This window comes from Trachypithecus francoisi, unplaced genomic scaffold, assembly GCF_009764315.1.
Source record: "Trachypithecus francoisi isolate TF-2019V2 unplaced genomic scaffold, Tfra_2.0 Lachesis_group5, whole genome shotgun sequence".
Classification (NCBI taxonomy): Eukaryota; Metazoa; Chordata; class Mammalia; order Primates; family Cercopithecidae; genus Trachypithecus; species Trachypithecus francoisi.
This window is the reverse complement of record NW_022681470.1, coordinates 101,646,101-101,665,844: the sequence shown is the minus strand read 5'-3', so window position 1 is coordinate 101,665,844 and position 19,744 is coordinate 101,646,101. Positions and strand designations below refer to the sequence as shown.

At 40.4% G+C, this 19,744-nt stretch overlaps 1 protein-coding gene across 3 annotated transcripts in view; it reads left to right on the top strand.

The window, feature by feature from the left end:
- LOC117075461 (myomegalin) overlaps positions 1 to 19,744 on the top strand; it is a 276,182-nt gene that overhangs the window by 38,549 nt on the left and 217,889 nt on the right. For all 3 annotated transcript variants that reach the window (XM_033197849.1, XM_033197848.1, XM_033197852.1), the window contains exons 2-3: positions 9,940 to 9,995; positions 16,947 to 17,098. In XM_033197849.1, the coding sequence (XP_033053740.1) occupies positions 9,940 to 9,995; positions 16,947 to 17,098 (208 nt within the window). The remainder of the gene's footprint in view (positions 1 to 9,939; positions 9,996 to 16,946; positions 17,099 to 19,744) is intronic.

The window sequence follows — 19,744 nt, the reverse complement described above, 5'->3', positions numbered from 1 at the left end:
GAACATTCCACAAGTTGTCTCTGGCAAAAAGTCAAATAGCATTTAAAGTTAGAAGAAAGTCCAGAATACAAGAGATGTCATAATGATCCAAGGTGGCTCTATGTGATTCTATTTTAAAACACTCAAATGCACTGAGGACTTGTTTTCCTCTGTCTCAGAGCATTTTCTGAGTTCTGTGGCCAACAAGACAAGCATGATCTGAATTTCTTTTTTCTGAACCCTTATGGCTAAAGTGCTAAATTAGTCGTAGACTATTTATAATAAATTGTATAATAATGTTTTATTTTCATAGCTCTTTCAGAGCCTGTGATTCATCTTTCCTTAATCTGTCTCATTATCTTCAGTCCTTTTCTGCTTGTTACATTCCACAGAAATGTCTTTCTTTCTTGTTTTTTCCAAGGCCAGTGAGGGAAGAGGTAACTTGCAACTAGTGTCTTCTTATCGTGGTCATGGTGGAAAGGATGTAAAGAAACAATAACTTCTGACATATAGAAAGCATTGACTGGCCAGGTGCCTTGGCTCTCGCCTGTAATCCCAGCACTTTGGGAGGCCAAGGTGGGAGGATCACTTGAGGTCAGGAGTTTGAGACCAGCCTGGCCAACATGTTGAATCCCCATCTCTACTAAAAATACAAAAATTAGTGGGCATGGTGGGGGGTGCCTATAATCCCAGCTACTTGGGAGGCTGAGGCATGAGAATCGCTTGAACCCAGGTGGCGGAGGTTGCAGTGAGCGGAGATCACGCCAGTGCACTCCAGCCTGAGTGACAGAGCAAGACTCTGTCAGAAAAAGAAAAGAAAAGAAAGCATTGACTGACAAAGAAAATTGAATAATTTCTAGTATTTCACACAATTTAAGAATTAATTTATTTTCCATTTCACAATGTGGTATATTATCATTCATAATGTAGAATAACATGCGTGGATTTACAATATCTTTAAATCATTACCCTATCCCAAAGCATGTAGACTTCCAATTTTTAACTATTACAAATAATACTTGATAAATATCTAGGTGCATAAAGCATCTTCTTTCACAGCATTATTTTTTGAATGATAGATGTTCAGAAGTAGAATAACTGTGTCAACATTTCCAGTTCTTGAAAGTACATTGCAAATTTCTTAAAGTTATAGTCTCATAAGAAGGATATTTCATTCCATTTAAATCTCTTTTTCAAGACCTGAATCCCTGTATTGTAAAGGGGGAAACTGAGGCACACTGATATAAAGTGACAAACCCAGGTGAATCAATAGCTCCATTTCCAACTTTTACCCTTCTCTAGGGTAAAATGCTTCACTATTGCTGTTAATCTCTATTACTATCCTGAAATATTTCCTGAAATGATAATAAACAGAAAATTTTAACATAAGAAAGTAAAAGGTAGATGTAAATTACATCAAAACTATATATACCTATTAGGATGTCTATTACAAGGAAAGAGAAAAGAGAAAATAGATGCCGTGTTTGGTTAGGGGATTATGGGGAACATCCTTTATATGCTGCTTTTAACCTAAGTCAACACAGGTTTTTATTGCAGGAAGAAGTTCACATTTGTGTCTACCAAATGACAACATGTAAAGTTTGGAATGTAGTTGGTTTTAGGTTTCTCTGTGTATTACTTGGAGGTTTTCTTTGTATTACTTTCTTGTATTACTTGGAGATTTTCAGGTTATTGGCAACACAGGAGCAGCATTATTGCCAGCAGACCCAGGGAGCCAGTTGTAGAGTTGTTGCGACTTAAATTACCCTGAGCTAAAATTATTATGAGTGGGCCTTAATAGGCCAGTTGTTCCCACCTACACATCTAGCCTTGCCTTTGCTGGGATAACTTTGTGTACCCTTCAGAGGTTAGATTCAGAAGCACCTCCTTTTGGAATTATTTTTAGAACCTAGGTCTGGGTGTTTTCTGTAGCCAGAACACTCTCTGCCTACTCTGTTGTAGCATGTAGCTAGTTGGTTAACTTGATATTTTCCATACTCCAAGTTTATCGGCAGAATAGAATGTTTTTGTCTGTAAGTCTTCAGCATCTAACATTGTTTCTAGCACTTAGAAGGTCATCTATTAAGAGCTTTCCAGAGAACATTCCCCAAAAGGCTGATGGGAATGTCTGTTTGGTGGGTGTCTCCTTATTGTAGAATGGATACAGCAGGTTATCAAAGCTTGAGGCCACTAAACATTCAGATTGTATTTATCATTGTTTAAGAAATATGCATCTTGTTTCCTCACTTATGGGAAAAGCAAGAAAAAAGAAAGAAAGAGAAAGAAAGAAAGAAAAAGAAAAAGAAAGAATGAAAGAAAGAAAGAAAAAGAGAGAGAGAAAGAAATACGCATCAAATTCCTATGATCTAGACTTCTTTAATGCTGGACAGATGATAGTGAATGATCTAAAAACCTCCCTTCCAGAAACTGACATTCTAGAGGGGTCACTAGGCATGCACATATTTCATGGTTATACCTTGACCTGACAGTGCCTTAACTCAAATTCACTTCAGTATGCTATAAGCACAGCCATCTTTTGTAGCTCATCTTTCTTCCAGATTTTCCACCCTTAGGATCGCTAATGCTGAAATTATACTTTTTGACTACAGGTCAAGTCCCCCACTTCCTCATTCTTTCTGAATGTTGTTTATCTCGTCATGTATTCCAGTTCCTCAACTCTCTGTATCTTCCAAGCCATCTGTTCTTTATTCACCTCCATACTGAACCTAAACGTCAGGGTCAGCTCTTTGAGTCATGTTCTCAACGCTGCTTTAGAATCTCTCACTGCCTTAACAATCTCCCAGCTTGGTAACCCTTAGTCAATTTTATTTTAAAATCCTAGAGGATTCTATGAGTGTTGCTTTAGTATGTTATAAAACCATACTGAGAAGAAAGACTCTAGATTCATTCTTGCTAATCCTCACTAGGTCTATAATGCTGCTGAGAAATTCTCCTCCTCCTCCCACCTGCCTCTTTCCCCTGTGCCTCCTTCCCTGACTCTCTTCCTCTAAAAAAGTATTCCTCACAACCTTTGATTTCCGTAGCGTAAATAAAAGCAAGATGAAAAACTGTATGTTCAATATTATTTCTATTTGCAGAATTCACAAGGCAAATAAACTGAAGAACAACTAAAGTAAATACATAAAAATCTTTATCAATGTTGCCTTTAGGTGGTAGGATTTTAAAAATTATTTATATTTTTCTCTGTACACTTTTCTGTTTCCCAAAATTTCTACAAGAGTCATGTAATTCTTTTAAAATCATTTAAAGTAGACATTGTAAAGAAAAGAAACTGAAAGATTATGTGAATATAAAAGTAGGTGGAAAGGGGGAAAAAATCACCTGTTTCTTAACATTCAGTCTAGGGGTCTAGAAAGATTGAGCCAACTGCAATATACTCCAGTGCCTTGTGGATATTAATTGTTAATGAAAACAGGATTGCAAGGTGCATTGCCAGGACCAAAAGCAAAATGCAAAAGGTAAGTTTCAGAGGTGGGTGGAGACACGATATGCCATCCCTTAGTGATGTGACTGAATCCAAAGCAGGTTATTTTCATGTCTCTTTTGAAAGAGTGATATCTGTGTCTTGACTGATGCAGGGGAGGTAGAGGAAAATTTATTAGATATTTGGATATGTGATGACATCAGAAGGCAAAGTGAAGAAAAATAATTACTTACTTATTAAGGGGTTTATCTGAACCTTGATGAATAGCATCAAGAAAGTAATGTTAGTTTCCTTATTTTCTTTAGGATGAAGACTTAGTGCAGGACCAAAACCAAAACAAAACAAAGATCCTAAAGCTTAAAGAAATTGTTGTGGATGCACAATGATTTTGTAGCTCACTGTAGCTATTGTGGACTTAGCACTCCACAAAACAGCCTCTCAGAGTGATGGTCACTGTCAGTGAATAGACTTTGAGTGAAGGGTGTAATTGCAGCCTGTACTGAAATAAAGTGGATGTTTCTGTATCAGTGCCAATTCAGCCCACACTTAGTCAGCATGCAGAAGGAGGCTCACCATGATGCTCTCTCTGCTCTGGGGGCTTTGCCAATTAAGCATCCTCACTTGCAGAGGTTATAATGATAGGTCTTGAGATGAGAAAAAATGATAATCTCACTGTATTATATAATAGTCTTAACGTTCTGCATCTGGGCCTTTTACCCTATTTGCATCTGAATATGTGTTTTTGCAATTCTGGTGCCACATTGTGGGGAGGGTATTTGGCAACATTTGGAACACAGAAAATATATCCAGTGTCTCTCCTTGGCAAGAGAGAAAAAAAAAATCTGAGAAGTCTCAGAGCTTGTTCACTAATGCCTTTTCCACTTTGATTGTTTCTGTTTCCACCACCTTTCCTGCCTTTCAGTTTATTCTCTTGGGTAGGGACAATGACAAGTGTTATCACAGGAGGGCCTGGAGAAAGGTGTAAATATTCTGAAAAAAGTGGGTTAGAGATAGAGAAGTATAAAATGATGGATGACTCACTTTTCACGATAGGACCTATATAAAAAGTCACACTAGCCACTTCCCTTTTGGGATTTTAATTATTTTGTTACATGACATCTATTACACCAGTACTCAAATACTCAAGTGTAAGCTGTGCCCATCAGGGATAAGTTGATAGTCAAAGAAAAAAATTTGTGTCAGGGTTTGAGACAAAAATTCCATCTCATTAGTAGAGCAAACCAGTCCACCCTTCCTTTCACCTCAGCTTCTCAGGGGTCAGTTCCCTGGAGTCAACGCAAGTACAAAGGAGGTTCCCAGTAAATGTGTGGTTAGAAATAGGGCGTATTGGGAAGAGTAAAAGTTTGGAGTCAAATAGATACAGTTTTCAAGTTCAGGCTCTGACACTAACTAGCTGTGTGATCTTGGGCAAATTACTTTATCCTTCCAAGTCTCTTGTTTCCTCATCTGTAAACAGGGATAACAGTACCTACTTCACAGGATTCTGTGACGACTGAATGAACTGATGCCTAGAAAAGTATCAGGCATTCAGTAAACTTCAGAGACAGCATTGGTGGAGTGGTGATGGTTGTCCATGATAATAATATGTTCATTTAGGCCGGGCGCAGTGGCTCACACCTGTAATTCCAGCACTTTGGAGGCCGAGGCGGGCGGATCATGAGGTCAGAAGATCAAGACCATCCTGGTTAAAACGGTGAAATCCCATCTCTACTAAAAAAATACGAAAAATTAGCTGGGCGTGGTGGCGGGCACCTGTAGTCCCAGCTACTGGGGAGGCTGAGGTAGGAGAATGGCATGAACCTGGGAGGCGGAGCTTGCAATGAGCTGAGATCGGGCCACTGCACTCCAGCCTTGGCGACAAGCGAGACTCTGTCTCAAAAAAAAAAAATAATAATAATAATAATAATATTAATAATAGTATGTTCATTTAATACAATATTAGTATTGAGGAAAATTCCAGTGCAAGAAAACCTTTGGAATTGTAAAGTTATGCACCAGCAGTCTAGAAATTAACTGTAGATGTCTTTGTTTTTAAGTTGACACGATTTCTGAAATCTTACCATTTATAAATTGTCAGGGCCAGAGCTTCACATATTAAAAAACAGGCCACAGTTCCTCTCATTCTGACCCTTTTGTGTTTGCCATAGTTGAATACAGCTGTAAATTAAAAATAGGAAAAGTGGATCTTGGAACATCTGAAAGATTTATTCAGTTTGAAACAGAAACCAGCAACTCATGTTAAATAAGCTCCAAGAATATGGGAATTGGAACAGAATCTGTGTTTGGTTCAATGCCTACTCCTGTGAGGACCCCAAGGAAGAGCAAACTTCAGCAGTCTTGCTGTCATGCCACATGCCCCTCACTGTTTGAGAGGCCACGCCGAACCGAATCATTTCCAGAGTTCATCTTTTATCAAGGTCATTTATTAGGAAGAATAATGTAAATTAACTAAAAATACACTATTCAAGCTTTTTAAAAATAAGAATTAGCCTTTTGGTAAAAATAGGAAAAAGAAAAAAAGGGGGAGGATGCTCAGTATATTTTCTACCACTCTAAACTTGCGGCCTTTTCACTTCTCTGGGTTCTTTTCTAGTTTGTTTCTATGGGTATTTTCACGGTGTTGCAAATCTTAGCCCCTTTCTTGCTGACATTATTTTAAATCATTTTGGGGGCTTCTAAGCTATAGTGTTTGAGGAGGGAGGTGCAAATGAAGAAACAGTTTGACCCTTGGCTTTCCTTCATATTTCCACTTGAAGGTGAGCGCTTGGGCAGGAAGGCTTGAGGTGGGGGAAAGGTAAACAGGCAGTTGGAAGATGTCCTAGGAGGTAGTTTAGGGCTCCTCAGGCTGGGGGCAGGAAGATGGAGGGGGTTGTTGTGAAGGGGAAAACAAAATGAAAGCCCCCTGAATACACCGTTCATTTTCCTGTCATTGGGTCTCTGTTATGTTTCCTTGTGTATTTACACCCATTCTTTAAGACCTAGATTCGGTGTTCTCCGTTTTCTGTACATTTCCTAGACCCCCACCCCCGACCACCTTGCCCCGGCCCACTCCCCACCAGGACAAAATTAATTGCTATCTTATTTATGTTTTGAAATCTCTGTTAAATCTAATTTTTCTAATAATTATCTCTCTGAATCATGCGCCTGCTTCCCTCAATAGATTCTGAGTATTGTGACCACAGGGTATATATACTGTGTTTCTTCACTCTGAGCCCCTTCCCTTGGGGAGCATCAGATTCCTTTCTAACTTGTGGAGCAGCTGAGTGATCCCCTTTCTCTGGCAATAAGAGAGGGAACTTGAGCTGTTAATAGAGCTAAAGTGATTTCTTAAAAATCTCCTGAGACACTGAGAGTATGCTTATTAACTCAGTACCCATCTAAAGTGACCTCTCTATCCTTCCAGTTATTGATTCGTATCAGGCAGGCAGTACGCTCAGAGTGGATGTGGGTGAAGCAGGAAGGGTGAGGTGTCTGGTAGGGCTGATATGTATTGCTATGTTGTAGCTTGCTCTTGACCTATAATGAGTAATCTGCAGAGCAGAGAAGATTGAGTGAGATCATGTCTGGAAGGTACCCTGGATCCTTGGACAGTATTAAAATGGATTTTATGTTTAAGCATCTATTAGAATAGAATTGCATAATTACTGCAAGGAACCTTAGAAATTCATGTCCTTCTTGTATAAATATTAGAGAAAACTAATACCCAGAGAGGTGAAAGTGACATACAAGCCAGTATAGTAGCTTGTCACCACAAATTAATTAATTGTGTGTTGAAGCCAATGGGTTTCTCAAGACTGCATCTTAAGAAAGCAGAAATGAAATTCTGTCTGCACTTGGTCTGTACTGGGGTAATAGCATCAGAAGCCTGCAAGATGCCAGACAAGTATCATAATTAAGTGAATGAGGGACGACAAGGACAGGGAGTGGCAGGAACTGTGGCAAACTGGAAAACACATCCCTGTCCTGTGTAAAGGGGCAAGTTATCCCCCTGTGTGGGAAGGCAGGCACAGTGTTGGTAGACCCACTCATTTCCCAAGAGCAGTTAGAAATGGGTCAAACTTGTGTGGGCTGAATAAAACATGTCGGATGGGCTGAATTTGGCCTGAGGGTTGACCTTGCTCCTGACAACAGATGCAGCCACCTTTGTCTGTGGACTAGGCAAAAATGCTCAGTGAATAGCAGCAGCTAAGTATAAATTTTTTCCCCACAAATTTTTTTAAGACATTGTTCTGGTTGATAGTTTTGACATCCTTCTATTTTACCTCCACAGAGGGGAGTGCGTATGTAGTACCTTCCTCTTTGGCATTGTTTACTCTCAGGGAAAGCTTTTAAGGAGGAGAAGGGAAAGAGGCAGGGGGCCTGGAAGAATCACAAGCTAGTGATCTACTTTTAGATACGAAATAATTGTCAGGTGGCATGTTTAGCCCAGTGTGCCCTGTCTGGTATTTTCAGGTCCATCTGGGACTTAACTAAGTGAAGATTTCTGCCAAGATACAGCCCTGAGACAGGGAAGAAAAAACCCACCAATTTCCAAGCAAATGCCAGATCCTCCTCTGCCTCCCTGTGAATATCTTCTGGTTTTTAAAAAGAGGAGTCCTGTAGGCTGGGCGTGGTGGCTCACTCCTGTAATCTCTGTACTTTGGGAGGCCGAGGCTGGCGGATGATCTGAGGACAGGTGTTCGAGACCAGCCTGACCAACACGGAGAAACCCTGTCTCTACTAAAAATACAAAATTTGCCAGGCATGGTGGCAGGCACCTGTAATCCCAGCTACTGGGGAAGCTGAGGCAGGAGAATCGCTTGAACCTGGGAGGCGGAGGTTGTGGTGAGCCAAGATTCTGCCATTGCACTCCAGCCTGGGCAACAAGAGCAAAACTCTGTCTCAAAAAAGAGAGAGAGAGAGAGAGAGAGAGAGAGAGAGAGAGAGAAGTCCTCTAAATCTCTGTTTACAGAATTCTTGGGAGCCCCCAAGAGTTTAAAGAGTAAGCTATGTATTGAAAGCGTCTTTCTGTAGAGCCATTGCAATAATCTGTTTCTGACTTCCCCGTTAGACAGTCAGTTGTCAAGACAGTAGCTGGCCACCCTTTAAAACATTAGTCACTGAGTCCGTCTTTCTTTTTGATTCACAAGACTCTAGTGGCTAAATGCCTCCCTATGTCCTGAAAGGCTTCAAACAGTCTGTGCCCTCTGCCTAGTCCTCCCATTACTTCCCTGACCTTGCCTCCTACTACTCACCACGTGCTCACTGCGCCCAGCCACTAAGTAGTATGCTCCCTCTTATGGGCCTTTGCATTTTATGTTCTCTGCTTAGAAGACTCTTTCCCTAGAGACCTCCATGCCTATCCTCCATGCTTATCCTTGTCTACTGAAAATTGCAATCCCCTCTACCTCCTCCTACCTCCAGCTCTCCCAATCCACATTCCTCACTTTACTTTTTTTTAAATAGCATTTGTTCCCAAGCGCTACTATACAATTTATTTATTTGTCTCCCCTTACTGTAAAAATTCCATGAGTGCAGGTATTTTTGTCTGTTTTGCTCACTGCTACATTTGCGGAGCTTACAACAGTGCCTAAAACATAGCATGGGCTTGACAAGTATTTGCTGAATATATTTTGAGATGTTGTCCCCTCTCTGCTAGGGTTGGTGGTATTTACTATGCTGAACAGATACACCTCTTGCTACTGAATCATGGTGTTATTAACATTTCCACTCATAAACTTTGTCTGTTTTTCAAGGTTTCTGTGTCAATTCTACTTTCTAAATATATCTTGAATTTTTAAAATTTCTCCTTCATTAACACATCACAACTTCCTATTTGGAATATAGACTCTCACCATCCATTTTTGCCCCTCCACAGTCCCACTGTGTAGAGCCAGAATGCAGTTAGCATGACCTATCTAAAATATAAATCTGATCATTACCATTCTTTCCTTCATTTAAAATCCTTCATTGGTTTCCCATAGCTTTTCACATTAGACTCAGTAGCCTTACCCCATACCACAGGTCCTGCATGGCTTGGTTGCAACGTTGGCTTTCTTTGTTCCTCTAACAGGCCAGAGTCCTTTCTGACTCAGGGCCTTTGCTGTTCTCTCATGGTGGAACACTCTCCCACTCCCAGTCTCCCATTCTACACTTGGTTGACATCCTCCCATCTACATTTAAACGTTCCTTTCCTTGAGTTTCTCTGAGTCCCTGTGCTAGTTAAGTTCCCTCTGCATTTTCCTTCACAACATTTACTACAATAGTAGTTAATACTTGTGAAATTATTTAATGGCTGGCTCTCATGTACTTATTGAGAACAGGAACTCTTCTGTGGTGTTTGCCTTTGTATCCCCAGCACTTGACACTGTCCCTGATACATAATAGAAGCTTAGTAAATACTTGCAGAGAAATAAATAGAAACAACAAATAGGTAGGTGTCTTCTCCTCGATCCCTGGGATTGGGAGCCTTGTGGGATAGTAACTCATTCATTAATGATGTGTTCTCTCCACAGAGATTATTTTGCAGAGGATGATGGGGAGATGGTACCCAGAACAAGTCACACAGCAGGTAAGGATGCTATGGGCCTTGCCTTGTTAAATTCTTTGTTTCTTTTGTTTATTCATTTGTTTTTCTTTTGAGACAGGGTCTCACTCTCTTACTATGGATGTGGTGCAGTGATGTGATCATAGCTCACTGCAACCTCAGACTCCTGGGGTCAAGCTGTACTTCCACCTCAGCCTCCTGAGTAGCTGGGACTACAGATATATGCCTAATTTTTCATATTTTTTTTAGAGGGAAGTCTTGCTATGTTGCTCAGGCTGGTTTTGAATGTCTGACCTCAAGCGATACACCCACTTCAGCTTTCCAAAGTGTGTGGGAGAAATTGGCACTTGGCCAATTCTTGGTTTTCTATTGATCATAATTCTCTTGAATTGTGGCCTCTTTAAATTCATCATGGCAATATCTTCAAACTTTTGTGAATTTCCAAATTTGCACATACTACTGTAGCAATTTCACACTGAGAATTATAAGCTAGATATAATTCTATGTACTGAGAAGCAGCACAATACAGTAAATCATTACAGATGCTTATGTGAATTATTCATACTTTTAATGCTTCTGTAATTGCAAGGCTAAACTCACTTGTACAATGATTAAAATAAATTATGTTACTAAAATGAAATCTCTATCTTAATACACCACTAAAATGTGTATAATAGGCTGGGCACAGTGGCTCAAGCATGTAATCCCAGCACTTTGGGAGGCTGAGGTGGGCATATCACCTGAGATCAGGAGTTCAAGACCAAGCTAGCCAACATGGTGAAACCCCGTCTCTACCAAAAATACAAAAATTGGCTGGACATGGTGGCCCATGCCTGCAATCCCAGCTACACAGGAGGCTGAGGCTGGAGAATCTCTTGAACACGGGAGGCAGAGGTTGCAGTGAGCCGAGATTGTGGCACTGCACTCCAGCCTGGGTGATAGAGTAGACTCGGTCTCAAAAAATAAATAAATAAATAAATAAATAAAATGGGTATAATAATAATGTTAATCTCATACGTGAGATGGAGAAAAGCTTTTAGTACAAAGGCTGTCAAGGAATAAGCACTCAGTATCTTACCTATTGTACTATTAATGTATTCCTAACAACAGCACAATTATTAGTGCACTAACGTTAGACAGAGATCTACTTGAATTGCAAAACCAAAGAGAAGATAACATTCTTTTGGGGTCTATTCTTCATAAAACTTGTTCTCAACCTGGGGGTTTTACTTCCTTGCTAAGTTCTTTGCCTTTTTTGTAACAGCCTGGAAGCACAGATTGCTTATATGCACAATTTGGAAAAAAGTTTTTAATTTGAATAAGTTAAGAATTTCAGAGTCACTTAAAATTAGTATTTGAAATTATGTGTTAAATCCACAAATTCCAAGGGTTACTATGCTCAACATTTTTTTTTTTAATAATTATTATACTTTAAGTTCTAGGGTACATGTGCATAACGTGCAGGTTTGTTACATATGTATACTTGTGCCATGTTGGTGTGCTGTACCCATCAACTTGTCAGCACCCATCAACTCGTCATTTACATCAGGTATAACTCCCAGTGCAATCCCTCCCTCCTCCCCCCTTCCCATGATAGGCCCCCGTGTGTGATATTCCCCTTCCCGAGTCCAAGTGATCTCATTGTTCAGTTCCCACCTATGAGTGAGAACACGCGGTGTTTGGTTTTCTCTTCTTGTGATAGTTTGCTAAGAATGATGGTTTCCAGCTGCATCCATGTCCCTACAAAGGACACAAACTCATCCTTTTTTATGGCTGCATAGTATTCCATGGTGTATATGTGCCACATTTTCTTAATCCAGTCTGTCACTGATGGACATTTGGGTTGATTCCAAGTCTTTGCTATTGTGAATAGTGCCGCAATAAACATACGTGTGCATGTGTCTTTATAGCAGCATGATTTATGATCCTTTGGGTATATACCCAGTAATGGGATGGCTGGGTCATATGGTACATCTAGTTCTAGATCCTTGAGGAATCGCCATACTGTTTTCCATAATGGTTGAACTAGTTTACAATCCCACCAACAGTGTAAAAGTGTTCCTATTTCTCCACATCCTCTCCAGCACCTATTGTTTCCTGACTTTTTAATGATTGCCATTCTAACTGGTGTGAGATGGTTTTTTTTTTTTTTTTTGAGACAGAGTCTTGCTCTGTTGCCCAGGCTGGAGTGCAGTGGCCGGATCTCAGCTCACTGCAAGCTCCGCCTCCCGGGTTTAGGCCATTCTCCTGCCTCAGCCTCCCGAGTAGCTGCGACTACAGGCGCCCGCCACTTCGCCCGGCTAGTTTTTTGTATTTTTTAGTAGAGACGGGGTTTCACTATGTTAGCCAGGATGGTCTCAATCTCCTGACCTTGTGATCCGCCCGTCTCGGCCTCCCAAAGTGCTGGGATTACAGGCTTGAGCCACCGCGCCCGGCCAGAGATGGTATCTCATTGTGGTTTTGATTTGCATTTCTCTGATGGTCAGTGATGATGAGCATTTTTTCATATGTCTGTTGGCTGTATGAATGTCTTCTTTTGAGAAATGTCTGTTCATACCCTTTGCCCACTTTTTGATGGGGTTGTTTGTTTTTTTCTTGTAAATTTGTTTGAGTTCTTTGTAGATTCTGGATATTAGCCCTTTGTCAGATGAGTAGATTGCAAAAATTTTCTCCCATTCTGTAGGTTGCCTGTTCACTCTGATGGTAGTTTCTTTTGCTGTGCAGAAGCTCTTTAGTTTAATTAGATCTCATTTGTCAATTTTGGCTTTTTATGCTCAACATTTTAAATGTCAATATTCTACATTTTGAGGCAAAAATTGAAGGACTAGGGCAAAAATGTGAGGGGAATGGATAAAATGCTTACTACATATAAGACATGTGGCAAGGTGCTTTTATTTATTATTTTATTTAATCCATATAACAGCTCTATAAAGCAGATATTATTATCCCTGTTTTTACAGAGGCAATATATCAGCAAAATTAAGAGATTTGCCTAAATTCCCACAATTAGCAAGTGGTCAGGATTCAAATCTAAGCCTCAAGGCATTGCTCTTTCTATCATATCCGCCAATCTAACTATAAAGTATTGTTATTCTGTCTTATCAAATTATCTTCCCCTTAGTAGTATATTTAATCTCACCTGAATGTGAAGAAATCATTTTTTCTAATTACATTTATATATTTATGTATTTATTTATGAGACAGAATCTTGCTCTGTCACCCAGGCTGGAGTGCAGTGGTGCCATCTTGGCTCACTGCAACCTCTGCCTCCTAGGTTCAAGCAAATCTCCTGCTTCAGCCTCCCGAGTAACTGGGATTACATGCGTCTGCCACCATGCCTGGCTAATTTTTATAGTTTTGGTAGAGATGGGGTTTCACCATGTTGGTCAGGCTGGTCTTGAACTCCTGACCTCAAGTGATCCGCCTGCCTCAACCTCCCAAAATACTAGGATTACAGGTGTGAGCCACCATGCCCAGCCTCTAATTACTTTTAATTAAAAATTTTGCATTTACTTAGAAACATTCAGAATATCACCAAAACAGGTGCAATATCATCATAATTACTTTATTATTTGCTATCACAGAGTAGTATACAACTAACAGAACAATTATATTGGGTAAGCTGCATGAAAAACAATTGAAGAGCGAAAAAATAATATCTCCATGTATATGTAATTGATTTGTGCTATGCACCAATAAAGCCTGCTTTAAATTTTTGTTCTAGTTTAAACCCCCACACAGTACCAGGCAAGGTTAGTGGCTATTGAAAATATCATTAAGGACAGGGTTATCTAAAGACACACTGGATATTACATTAATTTTGCAAAAATAAAAAGACAGTGTACAGTGTTCAGTTTAAAAACAAATGATATGATCTTACATTTCAGTTTTTTTATTTGAAATCAGTGGTGTAATGGGGAGTTAAATACTTTTAGGCAAAAAACAAACTCATACACACACACTCACACAAAAACAAATTTAAAAAACAAAACAAAACAAAAGCCTCTTTTAAAACCACCCCGTTGAGTACCATCATTTTTTTCTTCACCCTTTTCATCTTTCTGTTCACCAATGTCTTTCCAGTCCTTTTTTTCTTTCTTCCTTTTTTCTTTTTCCAGTTTTTCCAACTTCCCTTTTCCCTGCATCAGACTTTCTTTTATCCCAGAATACAGCAATAGCCTTTATATCTATGATCTTAAAAGCTTTTCTTTCCTCAAGGCTGTATATTATCTGCAGCAGTAATTCTTCATGTCTTTCATTTCGCTCAGTTTCCTTACAACATCACCAATGAATTAGCCAAGATGTTCTCTGTGCTCTTTTGGGGCAATTTTCAGAACAAAACAAGAAAAAGGAGATCCCTTTGGTACATTAGAATCCTGGGACTTCTTTTCTCTCTCTCTCTCTCTTTCTCTTTCTCTTTCTCTCTCTCATTTCCTTGCAGAGAGAATATAGATTTTTGTTTCTTTCTTATAATGGGCCTATTCACCTTCACCCTGTCTTCAAAGTTTTTCTTTCTCTTTAGCAGAAATGAATTTCCATCTTTTCTGAACATAAAAAAAAAGAATTCTAAGAAGTTGACTGAAGCATCTGGGTGCTTTTTCTTGGGCTCCTTCTGGCAAGTTGGCAGAACCAAGGAAAGAAGGCAGGGAAGGAGGGAGAGAGGAGGGAGGGAGGGAAGGAAGGAAGGAAGGAAGGAGGAAGGAAGGAAGGAAGGAAGGAAGGAAGGAAGGAAGGAATGGGGGAATGAGGGAGGGAGGAAGGGAGGCAAGGGGACGAGGAAGGAAGGGGAGGGAGGGGAGGGAAGGAAGGAGGCAGGCAGAGAGGTAGAAGGGAAAGAGAAAGAAAAAAGAAAGAGAAAGGAAGAAAAGGAAGGAAGGGAGAGAGTGAGAAAAAGAGAAAGAGAAAGAGAGAAAGAAAAACAGATAGGAAGAAAAGCATGCAATGGCATTTTGCCTCTTACTGCCTTGGATCTCCTTTGCTCAAGTGTCTAGTTAACTTTTCCTCAGCGAGGCAGTCACCCTGTACCTGTTTTGCTTACTTGCCCTGACACTGTCTGTAGAGCTTAATGCTTTGCCATGATTGTCTTCTTTCTTATTTAAAAAATAGTTCCATAGTAAAGGTTCACTATTTCCTTCCGTCAGCCAAGAAAGTAATGTAGCTTTCTATGTTTTCTACCTGAGTCTGTAACTCCAACCCTGCCCCAACATGGAGTCCTCTGTGTACTTTGTTTGACAGAGGCTCTGATTTCTCATTCTTTAACAACATTACTTTTCAAAAGCAAGCATAGGGTTAATTACAGCTTAGACTCCACTAGGTTCACCCAAAGCAATGCTTCCATTGGTTAATGGAGTGATTGAATCTCTGACTCTTTACCTGTTTTCCCCACTGTCAGACCTATTGCAATCCCTTTAATTGCTAAAATAACACAGTAGTAGCATACTGCTGAGAAAGACAGATGGAGAAAATATGGGATTGGTTCTGCCACTTTTTAGCAATGTGATCTTGGACAAGCAAACTTTCTGAACCTTTACTTATTCATCAGTAAAATGGATTTAATAATCACTTATGTCTATTTCACTGATTGCAGTGATTTCATAAATGAAATAATTCATGTGAAACTATTTTGTAATATGTAATGCTCTTTAAATATGTTGGTTGTTACAATTGTTACTATTAATAAATAGTAACCTGAAAAATTCTCTGTAGAGGTATTTGTAGATAGAGTTTGCTAGTAGCTTGGTTCTTTCCTTTAGACTGTTTTGGTCACCTTTTGTTATGTGACAAACCATCCCAAAACTTAGTGACTTAAAACAGGGGTCAGCAGCAAACTATAGCCCATGGACCAACAACCAGTTTTTGTAAGTAAAGATTTATAGCCACACAGTCACACTCATTCATTTACAGATGGTCTGTGTCTGCCCCGTGCTACAGTGTAGAGTTGAGTACCTGTGACAGAGATGATATGACCCACAAGCCTAAAACACTGTCTGGTCCTTTAAGAAAAAGTCTGCCCACACCTAGCTTAAAACAACAATAATTTATCATTTCTCACAATTCTGTTTTGGCAAACTGGGCATTGTCGCTGCTGGTCTCACTTGGGATCACTCAACTGGCTGCAATGTTCTGATGGCTTGACTGGGACTTAAGATCTCAGACAGCCTTGCTGATATGTCTGGCAGGTGGTGACTGTCAGCTGGGGCATCTTCACTTCCCTAAACAGCCTTTTCTTCTTCAGCGGGGTAGACTGACTTCTTCACAGCATGGTTGTCTTGGGATGCTAATAAGGCAAGAGCAGAAATGCAAGGCCTCTCAAAGCTAGTCTCTGGAACTCATACAGTAGCACTTTTATCATATTCTGCCAGTCAAGGCAAGCCACTTTGCAAACCAAATTCAAGAGTTGGGGAAATAGGATTCATTTCTTTTTCTTTTCTTTTTTTTTTTTTTTTTTGAGGCGGAGTCTCGCTCTGTCGCCCGGACTGGAGTGCAGTGGCCAGATCTCAGCTCACTGCAAGCTCCGCCTCCTGGGTTTACGCCATTCTTCTGCCTCAGCCTCCTGAGTAGCTGGGACTACAGGCGCCCGCCACCTCGCCCGGCTCGTTTTTGTATTTTTTAGTAGAGATGGGGTTTCACCGTGTTAGCCAGGATGGTCTCGATCTCCTGACCTCGTGATCCGCCCATCTCGGCCTCCCAAAGTGCTGGGATTACAGGCTTGAGCCACCGCGCCTGGCCTAGGCTTCATTCCTTGATGGCAGGAGTATCACATTTCAAAGGCATATGGACACAAACTAGTTTGATTCACTGGGGATGGCTATTAATATGATCTACCACAGGCTGCTTTATGTAAACTTTTTCTGTGTGGCCTAGATTGAGTTTGTATTTTGCAGAAACTGAATTCTGCTGAAATGTGCCAGTCAGAATGATCCTAGTGCCGTTATTACATAAACCTTTTTTGTTGTTGTTCTGTTTCACTGACAGCTTTTCTTAGTGACACTAAAGATCGAGGCCCTCCAGTGCAGTCACAGATCTGGAGAAGTGGTGAAAAGGTCCCCTTTGTGCAGACATATTCCTTGAGAGCATTTGAGAAACCTCCTCAGGTACAGACCCAGGCTCTTCGAGACTTTGAGAAGGTAAGTCATGTGAGTGGATAATTGTTATCCCAATTAGAAGCAGTACTGTGGAATGGAATAGTGATGTCTTATAAAAATATGACCAATGGATTGGTCTGGATTATGGATGGTATTATCATTATAGTGTCTCTTTCAAGAGCATGTGTCCCAATAAACATATGCTCTGTTAGCTGTGTGCTGGGGGATGTGGTTTATGGACCCCCTTGCCTGTACAGCAGCCCCTCCTTATCTGTAGGGGGTACATTCTAAGACCCCCTTTGGATGCCTCAAACTGCGTAGTACTGAGCCCTATATTTACTGTTTTTTCTATACATACATGCTTATAATAAAGTTTAATTTATAAATTAAGTGTTAATGAGATTGATAATAGTTAATAATAACATAGAACAATTATAACAATATACCAGCATTACTACTCTTGCACTTTTACATTAGTAAGTAAAATAGGAGTTACTTGAACACCACGCTGTGATACTGCAACAATCTGATAACCCAGACAGCTACTGAGTGACTAACTAGTAGGCGATGTATACGGCCTGGATGTGCTGGACAAAGGGATGATTCAAGGGTGAGATGGAGCAGAAGGCGTGAGATTTCATCATGCTACTCAGAACAATGTGCAATTTTAAATTTATGAGTTGTTCATTTCTGGAATTTTCTATTTAATATTTTCAGACTGTGGTTGACCATGGGTAACTGACACCATGGAAAGCAAAACTGTGGATAAAGGGGGACTAACTATACCAGTAAATGCTGCCTCATCACCTATACTCTTGGTTTACTTCTCAGATAAACTCAGGAAGTTTAAATGGCATTCTGAGAATCTGTAGCTGCAACATAGTGAGCCCGGGAGCCCCAGTCCAGCAGTTAGTATTATATTCTCTGTTGCTCGCTTGGACCTCTCTCTATATCTAGGAATTGTCTGCAGTATGCGGTGGCGCAGTAAAAACCATTTGTTTCTCAACAAGAATCTGATAATGTTGCTTGAACCTCCTGAACCAGTGCTGCATGCTCTGCTTCTTCATATGTTTGTTCTTAGATTTGACCAAAAACAATCACTGATAATGTAATACAGATTCCCCAGCTCCCTGTGAGCTGGGTAGATTCCAGGAAGTCTGTAGAAGAGAACATGTCTACTGGGTTTTAAATAGCCCAGAAACAGGCAACTGGAATTTCTTATACTCCTGTGCTCTAAAGAAAGGAAGAAATAGCTCTTTGGTGCCCCCTCAGGGATACCCAGCAAGCAGGTCCCACATAAGTAATGTGTAAATTGTAAGATACTGGGGTTTCTCTCATTCTGGAATTGATAACTTTTGACAGAAAAAAAAAATAAAGTAAAATTCTAATTTCAAAAATTTTTGTGTTGACCTGGGTTTACCCCATCTGTCCTCAATTTGTAAGTAGAAATATTTCACCAATACTTTCTGTACATCCTACCAGATATTTCTGTGGGCAAAGAATATGCATCACATAACATGTGCCTAATAATTATCAGCCTATGCTTCATCTTTTTTGCTCAGCGTTCTCATGTATACTGTGTGTATTTTTTTAAAGACATAGAGAGTTTGCATGATAATTAAGAGGCTTTTGAAGACTAAACTTCTGAACAGCTGTGTGGTGCTGGTAGGGGGAGCAAGGATGCTAACACCGCAACCCTCTCCTTTGTTTTTTTCACCTTTTGGATCTGCTGTGATGCAGAAAGGATGAGCAGAGCTGCAGAGCTCCTCAAAACTGTGGAGTGCTCTCCAAAGGATTGCCAGCCTGCACGTTCCCTTTCATTGAGAGATGACTGGAAATATAGAAATGAGCGATGTCACCTCCATTGAAGGACTGCATTGAAGGAATGCAGATATAAGGCCCAAAGTACTTTTCTCTTTTTTTTTTTTTTTTTTTGAGGCAGAGTCTCGCTCTGTCGCCCGGGCTGGAGTGCAGTGGCCAGATCTCAGCTCACTGCAAGCTCCGCCTCCCGGGTTCACGCCATTCTCCTGCCTCAGCCTCCCGAGTAGCTGGGACTACAGGTGCCCGCCACCACGCCCAGCTAATTTTTTGTATTTTTTTAGTAGAGATGGGGTTTCACCGTTTTAACCAGGATGGTCTTGATCTTCTGACCTCATGATCCCCCCGCCTCGGCCTCCAAAGTGCTGGGATTACAGGCGTGAGCCACCGCACCCGGCCACGTTTGTTCATTTTTATATCCATTCATCCATCCTGTGGACGCTGAATGACAGCACCTAAAATACAAAAAGCTTCCATGAAAGGGTTTAAAAATTAGAGAAAACATCGGTTAGAAAAAATATAGGAGAGATAGGAACATATTCCAATGCCCCACCCTAAAAATGGTAAAATGCTAAATAACATGGTATTTTCTGTAAAGCTTAAAATATGCATTCAGTAGCCTTGGGATATAGGACGGGTAGCAGTACTCAGAGAGAGGAAGGGACATGCTAAATGTTTTTTGCCAGAGTAGGGTGGACTCCTCCAGGGCTTCAAGACAAAGGGATACAGGCCTGGAAGGAGCAGCCAGGAATCCCTTCTTATTTCATTTATCTGTGCAACAAACACATGATCACATTAAATTAGATACTTTAGTTCCTACCCTTAGATAGTTATAATCTATTTGGAAGTACAGACATTGCATTAATTATG